Source organism: Hyalella azteca, unplaced genomic scaffold (assembly GCF_000764305.2).
Source record: "Hyalella azteca isolate HAZT.00-mixed unplaced genomic scaffold, Hazt_2.0.2 contig11717, whole genome shotgun sequence".
Taxonomy (NCBI): Eukaryota; Metazoa; Arthropoda; class Malacostraca; order Amphipoda; family Hyalellidae; genus Hyalella; species Hyalella azteca.
Genome location: NW_025941703.1, coordinates 39,286 through 60,769, shown reverse-complemented (window position 1 = coordinate 60,769; position 21,484 = coordinate 39,286). Strand labels below are relative to the sequence as shown.

Below are 21,484 nucleotides of genomic sequence, written 5' to 3'. Positions count from 1 at the left end.
ATTTGATTTATTTTATTGGGCGCATAGAGAATTTTTCAATGGACAACCAGTTCCTGTGCCTTTTCCTATTGTGTATGCTGAATTTCACTTTGGTTAACAAGAAGTTATGGATTTTCATCAATAATTATATTGAAGAGTATAATAGAAATTATTTTAAATTGCGACTACATTCCATTTATTTTAATTTATAAAATTATTAACTTCTGAATATCACTCGTTGCAGGATAATAATAATAAATGACATATTAACAAAATTAGTGGAGGATTAATTTCAAGTTATTTTTACATCGAATGTCCAACACTTATATATAAAAACCTTTATTATAAATAATTGAACCGTCCCCGTATTTCTGGAGTCTATAAATAACTCGAATATTAATCTAAATTTCCAATTTCAGCGAGTATTTTATTCTAGTTAGCTATAAATTTTTTGGAACTGATGAATTATGCCTTTTATTTTTCAATCAACAAGTTAAATTTGGTTCACAAGAATTTATAATTGTAGGCTTGTTTCGACCTGACATTTAGTTTCAATTTTAAGACTACAATCTGGGCCCATACTTTCAAAAAAGTTAAGAGATCGTAAGTTCATCAGCCAATCATTGACGGCCTTTCAAACTAAATCTACCAATCGTAGACAAGAAAATAGAGCGTAAGTACTTACGTTCCCTTAGCGAATTTTGAAAGTATGACCCCTGGTCTTCCAGCAAATTTGCATCTGTAACTCATTTTCAGTTCTTTAAACTTAATTCATGTGTATTATTTCCAGCTCTCGCCGAGATGCGCTCGAGTTTAAGCACCATGGACGAGCCTCAGGACTCGAACAGCATCGAGTGGAAGCTGCGTACCTTCTACTGGTCCTGCATGAACATGGGGTCCTATCTTAAGAACGCCATCACCCTCCTCCGGCGTACAATCATCACAGACTTGCGTGAGTACTAACCTTCAATTTTTTTTATTATCGTATTTGGTTGATACCAATATAAATTATCAGTTCATATGAATTTTTGGATTATTTTGATCTATTGTCGTTTCGTACATCACGACCAGAAATCAATTGATTAAATTTTATAACTCTCTCGCGTTCATTCCCATTTTTTCGTTGAGCTCGAATTTTGCTCGTGTTTCAGTATCCAAATTCTCTTTAGTTTATTACTATTCTCACTTTCCCCTCTTTGTTATGTTCTTATTCGAATTTTTCTACCCTACTCGCTACGCTTAGACAGATGAATCTTTTCCCAGTGAGACGGGTCGCATTCTCGCGGCTGTCGATATGCACACCAAGCGATCGATCCCTCTCAACCAATGAACTTCTCCCCTAAACAAAAACCTTTTGGGTACGACTACGGGGAATTCAAGGCTCCTGCATGACATTTCAGTACGCCTATTGGCTTCCAATTCGACCTAAAATGTAAGAACTAATAGATTTCACCGTTGACTCGTGGATCGGACGCATTTTTTATTTGGCTTTATTAATTTGGATAACTACAAAACACCAATAAATCGATTAAAATCGATCAATGTATGATAAAAGCCGCCTCCTTGCAAAACAATTAGTTCGGTTTCATAGCCAATATTAATTTTCTAAGTAAGAATTTTTTTTAAGTTTTTTTCGATACATCGAAGCCGTTATCAATATCACGGATGAAATGTCCTCTCTCAGGTAGTTAGTTCATTTGACGCGGCTGACGATATTTTGGATGTTTCGATCCTGTAGCGGAACGGTAGACACTTTCAAGCGGGTTTTACATTGTCTCGACATTCCCCTCTTTATTTTATCTTGACTTTACCTCTCATGGCTTGGAGCTCGTTTGCTAAAAGAAGTTGCATCAAAACATCATCGCCTGCTTACGTCTGCATTTCCCTTCTGCATTGGTGTTGGCTCGCTTGACGGTCGAGGCATATTTTAGATAATAAAAATTTACAAAAAATGTTAAGGTAATCCTCAGCAGCGGTAACGCTCGTGTTCATCGTGGCCGAGCATCGAGTAAAATTTAACGCAACCATTTCACATAAATAGGGTGCGTGAGACCTCTAGACTGTCGAATGCTTCACCTCTAAATAATAGTACGGAGATGTATTATGGATACCATAATTCACCAGTGTATGTCCAGACGATTTTTACACGAAGATCTGCCCTTTTTATTATTACAACACTTCTCTTTAACTTCACTTCTTCTCTGTTTGTTTGTTTGGTTGTTTGTTTGTTTGTTTGTTTGTCTGTCTGCTACAAATCTTGTAATCCAAATTTAATGCACTTCTACTTATCCTATCGATCTGAAATTTAGCATACTTGTGTAAAGTTGGAGATAATGCATGAATCAAATTTCAAAATAAATGATTTTAAAAATAATAAAAAAATGCAATATTAAAAAAGTGAAAAAATAATTTTGTCAGCTACAAATCTTATAATATTTGACACACTTCTACTTGTCTAATTGATCTGAAATTTTGCACACTTGTGTGAAGTCAGAGGCAATGCATGAATCAATTAATAGAATAAATAATTTTGTAAAAAATTATACATTATAAAAAATTTATATATATTAAAAAATTGAAAATTTAATTTTTTTAATATTCGAAAATTTAATGAGAAATTCATTGTACACCTGTAAGATTGAAAACACTGGATTCTTTGGAAGTGTTGTCTTTGAAAAGTAATTTTTAAACGTATATTATTATTATTACAAGACTTCTCTTTAACTTCATTTCTTGCCTGTTGTTTGTCTGATTGCTACAAATCTTATATTCAATATTTAACACACTTCTACCTGTCCAATTGATCTAAAATTTGGCACTCTTGCGTAAAGTTGAAGACAATGCATGAATCAAATAACAGAATATGTAATTTTATGATTAAAAATTTTTTTTTTGTGATTTGAAAATTTGAAAAAATAATTTTTTCTTCTACAAATCTTAAAATCAATATTCAACGCACTTGTGCCTGTCCAATCAATCTGTTGCACACTTGTGCAAAGTTGAAGACAAGGCATGAATCAATTGACGGAATAAATAATTTTGAATTTTTTTCATATATTATTATTAAAAAAATCAAAAATTAATTTTTATTAATATATGGAAATAAAATTAGAAATTCATTGTAGGTATGTAACATGAGAGACACTGTATTCTTTAGAAGTGTTTTCTTTAAAAAGTAATTTTCAAACGCATAATAATATTATTATTATTACAAGACTTCTCTTTACCTTCACTTCTTGTCTGTCTGTCTGCTACAAATCTTATAATTTAAATTTAACACACTTCTACTTATCCTATCGATCTGAAATTTTACACACTTGCGTATAGTTAGAGACAATGCATGAATCGAATATCAGAATAAATAATTCTGAAGAAAAAATTTATGTATTAAAAAACTAAAAAAGAAAAATTTAATGTTCGAAAATAAAATGAGAAATTTATTGTACATCTATAACATTGGAGACACTGGATTCTTTAGAAGTGTTGTCTTTAAGCAGTAATTTTTAAACGTATATTATTAACAGAAACAAATCAATTAGATATAGTACTTTGTTTTTTCATTCAGTTTCAACCCTTGAGAGACACCCATTTTTGAATTTTCTTTGTACCCACTGCACATCCGTGGCATGACTCCTATCGGCCCGAGTCATAACGGCAGGCACACTTCTGTGGCATGCTTCACTTAATGGGTTCTTCTGTGATCTTGCAAGCCATTATCAGGGATTTCACTAAGTTCTTGACTCGCTTCGTAGCCAACTCACTGAACCCTTGCAAAAGTTTCATCTTTTAGTGATGTTCTTCGAAGGGTAGCATCGCTCAAAAAGACGGCCCGCCAAGTCCAGTAACTTGCACCTTGGTCTATATTGAATAGCTCCTTTTTTCACTTTTCCTTAATTAACTTCATTGTGGTCTCTATATAAATCGAAGAGCTTGTCATTAACAAATCCGTGTAACAGCCGACTTCCTTGCGGGGAAAATGATATTTTTTTACAGTCATGTCCTCTCCTGCGATAGTTAGTTTCCACATCCCGTCGCATTATAACATAGTGATGTCGGCGCTGAAGTGTAGGCCTGATGTGGCCTGTCGCCGATTCTTTTACTTTTCGTGCCTTGTTCACAGAAGATCTAAAATCGTGTCATTTGACCGGATCTTTTCAGGGCTGACTATAGTTTGAAATAGCTACTAGACTTCCACTGGGTTCGATATGGTGCTAGGCATTTCAAGTCTGAACATATATTTTTTCCATAGCTTTATCTAGTCTGTTCTTGAAAGCGTTCATACTTGGAGCGCCAACTATGTAATCGGGGAGGCTGTTCCACATGTCGGTCATTCGAAGCGAGAAGAAATTTTATCGCGTGTAGAAGTTGCAGCGCAGTTTTTTAGTTTATAGTCGTGGCCCCTGGTGTTGGTTCTTGTTTCGAATTCTAGTAATCCTTCGGGGGACCTTGTACAAACCATGAGTATACTTGTGTACCTCAATGAGGACCCCACGCAGACGTCGATAACTGAGGCTTGGAAGCTTCATAACCTTTAATCTTTCTTCATAGGACTTGCATTTCAAACCTGGAATTATACTTGTTGCACGTCTTTGAACAACGTTTGGAATGACAGCGACAAACAACTTCTTCATCGCTTCTGCATCTAGGAACTCGTATGAGCGTCTGGTTAGTCCAAGAAGTTTGTTGGATGTGTTAGCTCGCGTTTCTACATGCTTAGAAAATTTCAGCTCCTTGTCGACATCAACTCCGAGATATTTTTCCATACTTGACTTTTCAATCATTACACTCTCGTTGCAACCATGTCTTCTCATACTGTAATCTTGCTGTTCATTGTTCTTTCCGAGGTGAAGTACTTTGCACTTGTCAGCATTACACTGCAGCTGCCACGTATCAGCCCAGTTTACTAAACTGTCAAGATCATCGTGCAATTGCACTTTATTTGACGCATCGTTCACTGTAATATAAATTTTTGTGTCGTCGGCATACATGGAGCACACGCTGGACACTGCTTCTGGCAGATCGTTTATAAAAGCAACGAACAAAATAGGCCCAAGAACGCTTCCTTGTGGTACGCCACTGCGCACTGATGCCCAGTCTGATACGGTTCCGTTAATACTGACACGTTGACGTCTACCTACTAGAAAATCTCTGATCCATTGGAGTACGTTTCCCTCAATTTCCAAAGACTTCACTTTACGTAACAGCCGCTCATGCGGAACACTGTCAAATGATTTGGCAAAATCGAGGTACAATGCATCCACTGGCTCCCTTTCGTCCAGCAGGCAAGTCCAATCGTTCAACGTAGATAATATGTTAGTGGTGCAGGATCTACCGGCAATGAAACCATGTTGACAATCTGATAGGAGATGGTGAACAGTCAAGTAAGCGATAATACTATCCCTCACAACAGATTCCATTAGCTTACAAACAACACTTGTCAGACTTTACAAACAACACTTGTCAGACTGACAGGGCGATAATTGCCGGGGCAGCTTATGTCACCTTTTTTGAACAATGGTGTTACTTGAGCTTCTTTCCAGTAGGACGGCAAAGTTCCTTCGTTCAAGGTTTTTTGAAGGAATACTGTCAATGGGCCGGCCAGAACGGTTGCTAATTCTTTGAGCAATCTGGGATGGAAGCATTCTGGTCCACATGACTTGTTGAGATTTAGAGCTACCAGGCGCTTGAGAACCTCTTCTTCGTGTATTTCAAAGCCTGTTAACTTCGAGCCGGTTGGGCGCTCCTCAATATCTGGAATACTGTTAAAGTCCTCATCTGTGAACACACTGCTGAAGAACTGATTAAGAACGTCAGCCTTGCCCTCATCAGAGGAAATCTTTCGTTGGTCTACTTTCAAATCAGATATATCGTCCTTTGACTTACACTTCCAACTAGCGTATGAAAAGATGGCTTTCGGATTCTTTTTTGCCTTTTTAGCAATATTTTTCGAAGTTTTTGACTGCAGTGCGACAGACTTTTAGGGCTTGATTTCGAGCTCTTGTATAAAGGTTATAATCAGAATCGCTGCGAGTTCGTAAATAACGCTTGTAGGCTTCTTTCTTGGACATTATCTTTAACTGTACTGTTCATCCACTGGGACTTTTTGACTCCTCCAAACGTAATCTTGGGTACACAGGCATCAACTGCAGACATAACCGTGTCTTACAGAAATGACCATGAATCTGCCACATTCATGTCCTTAACACATTGACTACGTATTGGTACATACTGCATGTATGCGTACCACGAAATGTATTTCTCCAGGAGGTAGTGGTACATAATTCAGGTTGCCTAAAATCGGCCAAATCCGAGAACAAAAAAGGCCAAAAAAGGCCGATAATTCAATGTATACTAGTTTATTTGTAGGTTCCGCTATAAAAATTCCATTTATTTTCTTTTTGCAGTATTTAAAATTTAATTAGAAAGTACCCCTATCATAAATTTTAGCCGGCCAACGCAATTGAGAAAAACTAAATCACGGAATTTGTCCGAAAAAAATGATCGTCTGACAACCGACTTAAAAATAGCACCAAAATTAAATAATAGTACAAGATGAAGCAATCGTAGTCAACGTGTTAATACCGTCCGAAATATTCGCCGCATTCACCGCTTCACGGAGTGTATCATAGTCGCCTTTCGCAAAGTTCAAACGTTCACGTTTCCGAAGCGTCTTTTCTGCACAGCACTTAATACTGAAAAATCAATGATTGGTGGTGGCTTTTGCCCAACGGAGCCTCGTGGCGAATCTCATCTATCATTGATTCTTCACTAGTAAACATAAGATCTAGAATATTTGGGGTTTGTTTACCCCTAAAATGGGTTGGCTTTGGTGATGTTCCGGATTAAAAATGAGTCTCGCACAGACTCCAAGAACAGGGATGCTGGGTGGTTCCCATCTCTTGGAGAAGATTCATCTGCCCAGTCTATTTCTGGATGGTTAAAGTCGCCAACCATCAATGTATGCGACCTGCTGAAAGTCATGCTCGGTTGAAGGCTGTTTAGTACTTTATTGTTTCAGAGGAGCTGTTAGGTGATCTATGAACGACCACTATGAGGAGGCTATCCTTGCCATTTAAAGTAAGTTCGTACCACACTGATTCTCTAGCTGATTGATGCTCTGCAAATAACTTAACTTGCTGGGCCCCATACGAGGTTCTAACCCACAAAGCTGCACCTCTACTGCACTGCTCTTCATTTAAGTTATGAAAACAATCGAAACCTGGCAACCGAAATTCAACAGGTACAATTTTCCCCCCGGTGATTTTTAGTGAGTGTTTCTGTAATACAAATAATGTCTATACACTCCTTTCGATCACAGTTAACAGTTCAATTTTTTGTTCAAAACGGAAGCCGAGTTCGTGTAAAAAATTTTTAAAACTTTTTGTGGACTTTCACTTTGATTTATGCGGTTCCTTCTTACATTACTTACAGGTCAGGAACTGTGGACATGACTTCTACTGTTTACTTGTCTTCCAGCACCGCTATAACTGATCGTGTGCGTCCGGTGTTGTTTTGACATTGCGGGAGTGGTTTACCTGATTTTCCGTGCTTTCCGCCTGATTATCTCCTGCCATTTCTTGCCATTTCTTGCTCTAAAGGGGTGAAATCATTCACAAAAACGGAGTTGTACTCAAGAGATTCTCCAAGCTTTCTCGTTGCCTTCATCACGTTTCCAACCTTTCTAGGATCCTTTACAGTTACCAACAAAGGTCTGCAGGCGTTGGCAGCAGCATCCTTCGAGCGTAGCCTCTTGCACGATGTAATATCAAACGGCGTGCTGAGTGCCTTGCTACATCATTCTGCAATAATTTCAGTATCAACCATCACTCGGTCCATCGCATCAGATGCTGAATTCTCGGGAACTCCAAACCAAAGCAAACCAAGTTGGACTTCCAACGTCGTCTGTCCAGTAACTCGCGGGAGCTTTCGCTAGCAACTTCGGATAAATTACCTCTCTGAGTCTTTACCTCAAAATTTTCCGTATTTTTCAGCTGAGCCTTCACTTCAGTCAGCTCATTGCACAGCGAGCTCAATTTTTCACTCAGCGAGCGCACCATCTCACTCTAGGCGTTTACTACATCATTCAGCGATTTCGTCTCATTGCCTTGCTCTTACACCGGCTTTTCGCTTTTTCGAATACCAAGAGTCGGTTCTTCGCAGTCACGACAAAACCAATGAAGTAATTTAGTTTTCTGGAGAAGCAAGTATTCGTCAGAGCTCAACTTCGAACAGCTGATACAAATGAAGTCTTCGTAGCGTTCACAGATGACCGTCTGATCTGTCTCGCTCACAGATATCTCTTTGCAGTGTTTGCAAACTCTCATCTCTAACTTAGCTGATTTAAATTTAGCCTTTTGTCTAGCAGAACTCGAGGGCTTTTCGACTACCTTTTTATTCTCTGTCCAGCCATCGTACAATGCCCGGAGGAAAACACAAGTTTAAAACTGAATTGAATTGAGTAGAGTTGAAGTTAAATTCCATGTAAAACAGAATTGGAAATTAAAACTACAAAGCACGGAGAACACACAATTTTAAAACTGAATTAACTTGAGTAGAGTTAAAGTTTCGTCAAAAATTATGACTCCAGAGTAACAGTTGAGTGAGGGAAGAGGGATGGGCTGAGGGAATGAAGGAATCGCGACATAGGGGTAGAAAGGGTGACGGGCAGGATAAAGGTCCTTAGACGGCGGGCAGCGTATGGTGGTAGACGGAAGGGCAAGGGTGAAGTTGACGGAGCTCGGTTAGAGAGAGTAGGCACTTTTCGCCTATCTTCGTTACAGTGTGCTCTCACTCACTAGCTTCACCCTCGTTTTCAGCATGAAAAGCAGAGAACCGCATTTTACTCGCTTCCACTCTTTGTTTGTATTCTCTTTCACTGACTTCATTTCAAGTCTTTTCAGTGAGAGAGACGCTTCAATACAAAATGCGTTAATACAGTTCAACCGCATAGTGAAAAGGCAAGCTGTGAGCCCGCGCAGCACGCACGTCTCTCTTGTGACACGGCTCAACCGTGACTGCTCAAAGCAGCCATCGAAAAAATTATGTATTTTAGTGAAGGCTTTTACCGGTTTTTCAATATGATAAAACATGATGTAAATGAAAAAATGACAACATTAACGAAATAAAAATCCTAAAAATCTCTAATCCTAAATAAATCCCGACGAAATCGTAAATCAATCTTTAATGATGAGCAGCAACTAATTAGCAACTTATGACTATAGCTGAGAAGTACAAGTAAGTTAAGTGAAATAAACTATTGTTAAACATACATGAAACAACCTCGCGTAACTGCTTTGCTTGAAAAAATGAACAGTATAGCGCACTCACGAACTTACAATATGATGACCAACAGAGCCTTCCCTTTTCTGTAACTGTTTATTAAATTTAATCCTATGGGCTCAGCATATTGCCACAATATGTGTTGTGTCATTTATAAAGGCTTCGTGTTTTTTTCGCTTTTGCAGCAAAATTTATACCCTGGTTTGCATAGAGGATAGCATGAAACCAGCCCCGACACTTTGACAAATCTCTATATTTGATGTCGCTGCAACACCGAAACTTTTTTCTTAAATTTGCATCAACAAATTTGGCATTGTTAAATTTGTGAATAATTAAACATGATGCATTCATTATAAAAATTTGAATAATCATCAAATTTTGCTACAAATCTTTTTCTAGGCGAATAAATTAAAAAAATTAATTCTCTATTATGTCAATTCGAGAAGTGAAGTCGCCAAAGATATTGTTTCACAGTGTATTCAATTTTCAGATAATATTATTGATTTAATTGATTACAAAACTTTTTCCTAAAGTTATTTTTAAGTTAGTACATTTTAATCACAAAATCTTTCTCCGTATGCAATTTTCTCATATTTTTCCCAAAATTTCATCGCTGCATTTCAGGGTCTTTAGCCATAAAAAAATTATTCGCTGATAAGGGTTCAAATTAACATCATTTTGTGCGAGAAATGTTCACCGAGATTTTAAGACCCTTTAGTAATTTATGCCTCCAGGCTCACTGGAGTTTTTTACGGGTTCCTTTAGAGAGAAATAATTCTCTTTAGTGGCAGTAAAAGCTTTGCTTTAAAGAGCTTAATCTTTACTACCAGCCTCAGGCTAACGTTAGCGTATCACTCAATCATTTAGCTGATGCCTGTAGTCTAATTACTTCTGCGAATATGACCTTAAAGATACGTATTAAAAATGGAATGCGATTTTTTGTGTCGCTAATAACTTTTTAGTGGAGTTTCGTACATGAATGAGAGAAGTGGTTTTAGGTTTGAAAAAAATCTCGACTAATTATGATAAACTCTGGTATTTTCGAAACGTATTACTTGGTGAATACGCATTCGAAAAAATTATCATTTTGTCAATTATGATTTATGATCGCCGCTCTCATGTTCATTCATCTTCGCCTATTTATTTGCCATGGAAATTATTTTCAATTATTAAGAATATCTCAACTCCCTAAACTCACTAATAGATGCTTTTTGTCGCGCGAATGAGGAAACCTTAACTGTCGGCGTTACCAACTCTGGATATACATCGAACTCAATTATAAGAATTTATTTCATTTATTTATTTAAATAAAAAATTAACCACAATTTCTAAGGACAGAAATGCCAGGTAAATTCAGTGTAAATTTTTAATCACAGACCAGCTCAACAACCTTTCAAAACTTTTAGAAATATGAGTAGAATAAACAGAAGTACCAAAAATTTGCACGGAAGAAATTCAAACCTAAAACCAAAGTATATTTTAAATGAGGCAGCCGTCAACCCTTCAGTTTAGTTCATGAAGATCAAATTTTTTCTTGTTTGCTACGCCGACTTGGAGACCGCGTCTCCCGAACGCTTCCATCTTGATCTTCATCCAATGGACGATAAAAAAAATTTTCCTAGACACGCAGACGAAACACGGATGAGTGTCCAATAATCTTTTAATCGAACATTCTCTCGCATGCTCGAGCGCACAGTCTGATATATTGGGAGGACAGCCAAGCGAAAAAAGCCGGCGACTCCCTTCACAATATCGCTGGCTGGACTTTTTTAAGATTGGAAAATTTTTTGCAGGTGTCGCCTCTGAACGTCGACGGCATATTTTTATGGGGATTGAAATGGAAAGGAAATTTCGGGCCGCTGAGTTTATTTTAAGTGGTCTCGAATAATAAATACCGAAGTGCGTACTTATTTATATATGTTCTGACGTGAGTGATGGATTTTCATGTAAACTCGAAACACTTTATGGTTGAACAATTACGTATATTTCGACCGAAATTGCATGTTTTTGTTGCTCTCAGAAAGTGCTCTTATTTTACTATTCAAGAATAATACATGTAGTTGTGCGTTATAAAATTACTGATATGATTATTTTTGATGATCAACTTCCACTGTCCCAAGTTATTTAAGCAACATACTTGAATTTGACAAATTGCACGTATAATTTATGCCTTGAAGGAGAATTGCTCCATTCACTTCCTGTTAGGACTGATCCGACACCTAAACGTAACGCTTAATTTTCAATTTCTTATCCAATAACAGGTTTAAAAAAATTAAATTAAATGACGCAATCACCTCCAACTTTTCAAAAATTCGAATTCCCTTTCAAACTTTTTTGTGAACTCATTTCCCTTTTGTATTTTAATGTATGTTATACTAGACTTCACATACTTATTTCCATATCTTAGCAACTTGGCGGGGCAATTACTCCTTGTCGAACTTGTCAACTTGCTACAGTCACGTCGAAACTTTTTGGCCAATTACCGGCCATTCGAGAACTTTATAGGACTTCTAAACGATATGCAAGATCATCATGAGCTTGACACTGTGCCGCTCTCAAGCTAGCAGATAAGACGTAGAAATTTTAGCCCTTGATTTTTTTAACTTAAGAAATTTAATTGTTTTTGAGGTTTCGTTAGTCGCTTTATCACATTGAAGTCGCTAATTATTAATATAATAAATTCGGCCAATTTGCAGGCGTCTAAGTTTTTCTTCTAATACGACAAATGAAGAAAGTGGAGCGGGCATTGAAAGCTAATATAGCTCATAAAAATGACTCTTCTCATCCTGCTTTATGTTCAATATGTTATAGCACAATTAAAAAACAACTTGAATCTCTGAGGCGTATGTTTCTTAGATTTGTGTTATACTTCTACATTTCAATGTTTATGAGGAATAGTTCGTCAAAACGAACATAAGATCAAACAACGGGCTATTGAATTGATTAATAAATGTATGGGCAATATTAAAAGGACACTAAAATTCATAGTGGGGGCATACAAATATGAACAAATATTTAGAATGAACATTTTTAGATAAAAGCACTATCCTTCACCTCCATGCGTTCCCTTCAGTTTACAATCCTTCAGTTGCTTACATCCAGTAAGCAAACGGCGACACCCTACGGAAAATATCATCCGTGTAATCAAAGGCCACGCAATCGCAGATAGTTGGCCGGCCATACCCCGCCTCTAACCCATTTATGCCTGGCGTCCTACATGTAGGTCAGCTAACCATCAAAAGTTTTTTGTTGCTTACAGATGATAGATAACTAAAATACGAATTGTTGCCGATTGCATGTTATTCAGTACTCTTTCCCAAAACTAGTTTCAGTGGCAGATTAGAGATTGCACACGGAGGTTGTCACACAGGAGCGCTCAAATAGTGTTCATTTATTAGTTCACCTGAAAAAGCATGGCGTCACCAAAAAAGTAAGTTATGCCAAATGTAGGAATAACTGTTTTGTGTCGTGAGGTGCATATTCTTTTAGTATAATAGCCTGTTATTAGATAGAGAATAGAGATATATCAAAATATTCAACACGTGAGGCATGAGGTAATACTAAACAACGATGTCCTACATGTAGGTCGCTAGGCATTGAACGAACCTAGTTGTCACAGGAAGCTTCATTCAGTACATCCATTTATTGGAAAAACCTTCTGATTTTTTTTTGCTTTATATCGTAATGTACATATTTTTTCATGCATATTGATGTATAGATGTACTATTTGGAATCATTGTTTAGTTGCAGAAGGCCATTCATGGGTACATTGTGTGGAATTTTGTTTTGTCAGATAATTGGCTTGTATCTAAAATGTCTAAATGTTGCACTCTCAACACACTGCCGCATTTAGACTAATTCAGACTTTAGTTCATAAACTCATAATGTCTCTGTTTTGAAGTTATTCACTAAGAGTTAAATCTTACAATGTTACAATAAGACTCACAACTAGTGTGAGTCTTATATCAGCCTTGAAAGAGATGGGACTGAAAGGAACTGGCACAGTCAGAGAAAATAGAACCGAGAAGTGTCCTCTCATTGATGTCAAAGAGATAAATAAAAAAACCACTAGGCTTCCATGATTTCAGAGTCGACGAAAAATACAATATCATAATCTGTCGATGGAATGACAACAGTGTGGTATCTCAATGTTCAAATTCTGTTGGAATTTACCCCCAAACCCAGATGACGCGCTTTTCAAGGCAGACAAGACAACGGATCCAAGTAGAGCAGCCAGCAATCGTAAAATTCTACAACAAGTCAATGGGTGGTGTAGATAGAATGGATGAGAACATATCGAAGTACAGAGTGTCAATAAGAGGTAAAAAATGGTACTTGTCCATTGTGTCATATCTCATCTATGTTTCTATGAACAACGCGTGGCTTCTTCATAGAAGGAATAAAGATGCTGAGAAGCTCGATCTGCTAGCATTTCGTAGACGAGTTTTGTCTTATTATCTTGAACACTACGCAAAACCTCCACAGCCAAGTTGCAAAGGCCATCCTGCTGATATTGGAACAAAGCAACAGTTGGACGTCAATCATTTTGTCATTCCTCAAGACAAGCAGACGCGCAGTGCACACTCACCAGAAGACTACAACTAGGTGTGAAAAGTGTGATAAAGGATTACACGTCAAGCGCTTCAAAAACTTCCACAAAAAGTAGATGTACTGCAGAGTCTTTCTGTTGTAGAGCTTAGTCAATTTTATGCCATTTTTGTTCCGTAATGCCTGGCGTCCTATATGTAGGACACCTTATATTTTATTATTTACAACTGATTTTATTGAACAAACTGGATAAATTACTTAGTTGTGTCTCAATGAAGCCATTTTATCAGGTTTTTCCTTGTTCAAGCTTTTTTTCTTACCTTCGGCATAAATGGGCTAATTTAACTCGTGCGGTGGCAGTCACGTAGCATGCAAATGGCTAGACCGAACATTAGCCAGAGAGGCTGGAATGGCAGCGTTCAGGTATAATTGTGCCGGGCATTAGTACCTCTCTGCGGCACTGGCACTGTAAGTGCCGAAAAATTTAGGTGCCATGCTAGCTGGATTTAGTCACCGATTCAAACCGACCTCACTGGAAATTTATGTCATGGACCTAAAAATTTGTGTGGAATGCTTTGAGAGTTTAGTGAATTGCAGTAGGTTATGTTGTGTTCTTTAGTCGAAAATCAAGTAATTTGAGTAATGTAACGTGCATATGGATATTTTGACATGGATTCAGTAAGCCATATAAATATAATGTTTAATTGGCTATGAGCGGCTATTAACCGAAATTTGCTTTAGTTTGATTGTCTTGAGATCTCGTACTATGAGTCATCAGTGAACGACAGATTCTCTACATTTTTTAACGTTAAACGATCCTTCGCTTATTTTAAAATAAAACTATTTTGACACTGAAATTTGGAGAACGATGGCTCATGAAAATTAGAACGATCGCAGTTGTATTTACCTTGAGTCGGGTCAAGCTACACCACTTTCATATATTTTTCTTAGTAATCCTTTGCCGAATAGCCAAATGTGTTGAGTTTCTTTGAAAAATTGTATCTATTTACTTTGGTCTACATGTACTTGTATGAAACCTGGCGTCGTAGATACAGATGTCTACTTGCGCTCGTATCCGCAATACTTGGCGTGTCAGGATATTACATGAGACCTGCATTTTAATTCTAAGGACTCTAAGACCTCTTACTTCTAAGACCTCTTACTTCTAAGACCTCTTACTTCTAAGAGGTCTTTCATTGAATTTCAATGCTTCAGTGTGTGAATTATCAACCGGTTTATTGGGAACGGGGTTCAGGAAAATAATATTAGAGAGAACTGTATCCTACAATATCTAGGATTCACTATCCCGAGTGAAGTCGGGCTGCTAGGAATTCAGATTGAAGAGATTTTACTATTTTATTTCTTGACAAACTCTCTAATTCATTTTCTTTACACAACAGAGACGTAACCTGCAACTTATAATTTTTTGTGCTCCTGCTAAAAACAGGAGCAATAATTATTACCCCAGTTATGTGTTTTTATTAACTTTGAACAATGTGCTAAGTTGGATGAAAGATGTTAGATATCTCACACACTTCTGTTTTCACCTCAAGATCTCTTGAGAACCTATTTGAAATTCTAAGTATTTGTAATCAAAACTCAAGTGATAGTTGTGTAAAGAAAATTCCAAATAATACAACAATATTAAACGTCATACACGAAAAAATACAGCGAAGGTACACGAGTATACTGCAAAGGTACGAAGGTACTGCATGGAAAGGTACACGAGTTTTGGACTCCACAGCGGAAAATCATATTTCAGATTAGCCTTCCCTGGGGTTTTGAAACCGCCTAAAAATGGAATAAATGAATCAAAATTTGTCTGGGCACAGGAGTATCTTGTCTACAGGAATCCTTAATGCATGCCTCAGGCCAAAGGACCGCCATATTATTATCCAAGAAAATTATGCTCGCCACCGTAGCTGCTCTAAAAATCCTTGGTTTCTTGGGTGCCTTGTCTGGTCTCAAAAATTTTGGTCAGCCTCAGGCGTTGTTTGAACAAAAAAGTTCATATTAGAATTTCATAGAATTCCTTCAGGAAGAAGCCATTAATGCAGTTCAATTGTAATAACTTGTAATGCGAAGGAAAAATTTTCGAAATTCGAGATATTTCAGAATCGTATGTTCACGTGTTTCATCTCTGCTGCAGAAAAATACACAATAGACAGGAAAAATAATTTTCATCGGCTGTAGAATGGATAGTTTTAACCGTAGATTTAGCCTTGCTGCACCTGAAGCTAATGTCACAGCGAGTTTAGTGCGCCAGTTTACTAGCAGACGACTGACGAAGATTGCCCAGAGCAGCATTATCCTGAGTCTGGTTAGGAATGCTTGCAAAGTGTTTTATGCTATGTTTTTCATTTAAATAATGATATAATCAATTTAAATAATATTATTGGAGTTACGTTGTAGTCTTCCAAGTCTTCCCGACCAGAAATGCGGGGCCGGCAGCCGAAGCTAGGACGGCAATATAATCGTAATAATTCTAAGCTAGTACGGCAGGTGATTGATGTGTGAAAACAATGATACCGAATTTGATTCTAACTCTAAAGCCCTTCAGATTTGTATTACGTAGCTTGATCCTCGCATAGGACAGTCGTATCAGCGTTCGCTTATTAGTGTGCTATTATACCTGTGATGATAGACAAGTGCTATCATACCTTTACTAAATGAATGATTTATATACCAGTTCACTGGTCCGTTTCGATGATAAAATGGTACCAAAACTACGCGATGGATTAGAAATAGACAAATATACCTGTATACCACTCAAAAACTTAACCTATGGGCAAATAATTGTCGGTTACTAAGATTCTTCAGAGCACTATGATATAATCATTTGAAAGAATCATATTTCTTCCTCCTTTATAATTAAATTTCGTTCAACGAAATTTGATTGCCCAAACCAAACTGGAAACGGAGGAATTTACTTTGAAATGTGTGGTAAGTACCTCGTTGGAATTCATGGAATTTGCTGGTGTTTGATACCTAATTTATTTTCGTAAATCTTGAATTGCCTGAATTATTTTAATGTCGGTATGAAAAGTGTCAGAATCAAAACATAAAATATAAATAAAAGCTTTTTGCATTGGTTGAAACAATTTTGAACTGAAATTATCTTCTCTCAGGGTGGTGCATGTCTTTCATCATTCGTATTTCTCGTATAATTTAGAGACCTCCATGCAGCCAATTTGCTCGGGGAGCATTCTCTAACTTTAAAGTTTATTCCATGTGGATGTTTTTTCTAATGAAATCTCATTTTTCATACAGCTGGCGGGCATTAGCATGTATGGAATTAACATATACTTATTTCTCGATTAATCTAAGTCATTGATCCATGGCTAATGAATTGTTCGGTGATCCTTGTATTAGATAATTGATTATTCATTGCGCTGTCACTCGAATTTCTGTTCATTATAAATTTTTCGATGTATAGAACCATTTCGTCCTAGCGTCACTTTCATCTTTAATTTTATTGGGGAAACAAATAAGAAAACCTTGTTACACCTGGGATTAAAGTCATTTAATTATAGGAAAAGCAAAGAAAACATTATTTCACTCGGAAACTTGTTATGCATGTGAATTCATGAAACTCTCAACATAACTGATGTTGAAATAATTCATATCGTATCGTTAAGGGATGCGTGTAGATAAAAAAATATTTACTGACAGATTTTTGCAAAACTTTGTACACATTTGTAAAAGAGCAAAATAAGAAAATGTTGCCCCAATGAATTAAAAAAAATGAAAGCAAATGTGAAATGCATAGAAAACGGATGAAATAGGGTTCTTAATAAATCTACCTCCTTCAATTTACGTGATACAACATCGAGAGACATATCATTCGATTTGTGGTGAGAATATCTATCTACTCTAAAAGCTTTTCTTCGATTTTTCGCTCTGTGTTTTTATATACGACTTTTCCATTTCTCCCCGTTTAAGTCAGTACAATTGTCATTTTATAATAGTTCAAAACGGCCTCAAAAAGTATTGCATGCAAATCAACGTAATTTGCTGCGGTGAACGCGCCTCGTTTGCAGCTTCAAAATGAGTCCAAACATATCACAATAAACGCAAATAATGATCTGTAAATTCAATTTTTCAAAGTAATCTTTGTACATTTTGTTTAAAAATGTTCGTTTCGCATAAATTTAGTTAAAATGAGAGGGACATTCAATTGTATCACGACGCCTCACGCAAAACCTGAAATACGGACATACATACGGTTTACTGCGTTAGACACGCTCATTTCGCAGCTGCAATAGAAGCTTAAACCCAGCTTAATTAACGCGAATAATGATCGATAAATACTATTTTTCTTGAACAGAACTTTGTTAAAAATCATATTGTTAAGACATATTAATTTTATCTACTTTTGGAATTGCTTCGCGGAAAAACTAGAGAACGCACATACATGCGGTTTACTGAGTTAGACGCTCCTTATCCGCAGCTACAAAATGAGCCAAAAAAAGAAAAAGCAAAATTTTTCAATTTTTGACCCGGTTTTCTAGACAATTGCGTTTTAATTCTTGCGAAACCTTATTAGCCTATTAATTATCTGTGTAATATTAGAAATTCATTATTATATTATTTACCAATTTTCGCTCAATATGTCGTAACCTATTTAAACTGTAGCTAATTAACTAAGGATTTGAATGGAACTTACCAGTAAGAAGTCGAAACTACCTTGTTCTTTTGCATTAAAAAAACTTTAACTTTAAATACCTTCATTTTGTGTTTCGCATTATCAGATCAATGAAGATCATGAATTTAATGAATTAACTCTATTCATGAACTCAACAACTGGACAAAATGTAAATTCCCCACATTGGCGAATTACCTGGATGTTTTCTTTGCTTTTAAATTTTTGGTTAGCATGTTATTCAACCAAACAAATGATTGAAGTTACTGCCTTCCTGAAATGTCCAGCTGCACCAAGTTCAGACTGACTAGCTTGTCAACTCTCTTTATTTTTTTATTACAACATTTTTCTTTAATTTCACTTCTTGTTGTTTGTTTGTTTTTTTGGTCGTTTGTCTGCTACAAATCTTCTTATCGATATTTAACGATCTTCTACATGTCCAATCGATCTGAAACTTTGCACACTTGCGTAAAGTCGGAGACAGTGCATGAATCAATTGTAAGAACAAATAATTTTAAAAATAGAAAAAATTTATATATAACAAATTTAAAAATGATAATTTTTTATATTTAAAAATAAAACATGAAATTCATTAAGCATGTGTAACTCAGAGATATTGGCCTCTTCAGAAGTGTTGCATTTAGAGCAGTGGAAGCGATGCATATTGTCAGAATTTCACTGGATTCCTACAGCAGTGTCATTATTAAGTTAAAATTTTAACAATAATATAATTCAACATTATAACATTTATGCGTTGCGAAGGAGTTTCAAAAAGCGAATAATATATAGTCCTTTTGTTATATATAGTCATATTTTGCAAAAGAATTCGTTGCAGCTGACATAAAACTGTATCCTAGCTTATACCACATTACATTGTGCTCTAATGTTTTCGGACTCATGATAATGAGTGAAAGTATTTAAAGGTATCTAAGATACATTTAAAATACTAATTAAGATACATCCATAGCGCATACGATACCATAGCGTCTGAGATACCACAGCGTCTATACCAGATAAGACCCCATTTCACGTTTAGACAGAATTTAGAAACAAATGCTCAAATTTCTAAGCTTAGAGCGACGTATATCCATGCACAAAGACTGCATCCCTGAGCAGCCAGCATACCTGTGTTGGTCAATTCTGAATTATTCTCGTAATAATACCGTTAGCAAAATGAATCCTTGAAATATTTTTTAGGTGCGAATGTAATTGCCTTTTATAAAATAACCTCCACCATCTTTCAAAATTGGCGATCTATCTAAACTTGGAAATATCAGCTCTAATAGTTTTCTAAATGCGTCCTCGTTTACTTTCTTCAAAATATAAACATATAGTAATTAATTATTTATTAGCTTCATTCTGTATTGCTTTAAATAATATAGTATGTATGCTCCATAATATACTATATACTAATATTCAGTTTCATGTTGTATTGTTCTAAATAATATAGTATGTATGCTCCATAGTATACTACATACTAATATTCAGCTTCATGCCATACTGCCGTAAAGCTGCCAGTGCAACAGAGCTGCCAAAGACATTAGAGATTTACGCGTTTTAGCCAGAGTTGGAGCTGAATAAGAGCGTAGTCTCTGTAATAATAATGCTGCCTCTGCGTGGTCTCGCGTATCTTTGAATATTCAGGTTCATGCCCCGTCTGAGACCTCTGAATTAATACCAACGGAAGAGAATTGAAAGGCTCTCCGCGTTAATATTTTGTGTCGTTCGCATAGAGCTGAAAGAAATAGTATATTCAATCGAATAAATTATTACAGGAGAAATTTAATTCTCGAATAATGCAAAGGCGGTGTTTGGCTTAACTTGAACATGCGTTAAGTGCGTTAAATGGAAAATACAGAAAAATGATGCATTACCGCATTAACGCATTTCTGTTTCGGTTTGTATGAATTTTAGACAGTCATAGAAATCATGCAGCACGGATTATGACTACATACAATTTATATGCCTCGTGAAATAAATCGAATTTCACAATATGAAGTTTTTCTGCATCACATACGAGAATACAGCTAGTTTTGAAATGAGTCAATATTTCGTCTGAACAGTAAAACCAGTAGATGGTACGGAGGATTATTTAATAAAGTAAATGTTACACGAGATAGTTACATTCTTTAAAGAAAGTTTACTGGATATAATTACATTCTTTAAAGAAAGGTTACTTGAGATAGTTACATTCCCTAAAGAAAGGTTGCTTGAGACAGTTACATTATTTCAAGAAAGGTTACTAGTGGTAGTTACATTCTTTAAAGAAAGGTTACTAGAGATAGTTACATTCTTTAAAGAAAGGTTACTAGAAGTAGTTACATTCTTTAAAGAAAGGTTACTAGATATAGTTACATTCTTTAAAGAAAGGTTACTAGAGGTAGTTACATCCTTTAAGAAAGGTTACTAAAGATAGTTACATTCCCTAAAGAAAGGTTACTAGAGATAGTTACATTTGCTGAGCAGTCGTGAAAGCGTCGATAAAGACAGCTATCAGTTACTGTCGGATTCGCTCTGCAGGCCGTACAAAAGATCGCTCCGTAAAAGACCTTCAGCCGCCAATTTCCTGGTTAAATTCTTTTGGCCTCATTTTATTTACATTTCCTCAGTTAAAAAAGTTCTAAAATCACAATTCCAAATGCATTTTTTTATCCTAGTTACCGAAATTTTCATCCCAATTTATCAATCTCCCATAATGATTATGATTTTATCCACTTTTAATTTTCTCTTTTTAGAGCAATTGTGGAAAAAATCGTCGCATTTTGTGCAGTTATAAATGCCAAGGGTTTCAAAAATAAATTTCTTAGCTAAACAATTTTTCAGTTTTTCATGTGATCAAGATTCTTTCGTTTGGTTCAAGTCTTACAATCTTACCATGCCTTAAATTTTTTACAATCAAAATTTTAAACCCAAATTCTATTGAGATTCCAATATTTAGTTGAGGAGTACGTACCTTATACTTAGGATTTCTGCTTTTTCGTCCTGTTTTTATAGTTTCGACGCTGCTGACATTTTAGACTAGCCTACAACGAAGTT

At 36.2% G+C, this 21,484-nt stretch overlaps 1 protein-coding gene across 1 annotated transcript in view; it reads left to right on the top strand.

Moving 5' to 3' along the window:
- Positions 1–21,484, top strand: part of LOC108680579 (endothelin-converting enzyme 1) — a 47,886-nt gene that overhangs the window by 9,944 nt on the left and 16,458 nt on the right. The window contains exon 2 of the mRNA XM_047882973.1: positions 770–931. Coding sequence (XP_047738929.1) covers positions 781–931 — 151 coding nt within the window. The 5' untranslated portion in view covers positions 770–780. The remainder of the gene's footprint in view (positions 1–769; positions 932–21,484) is intronic.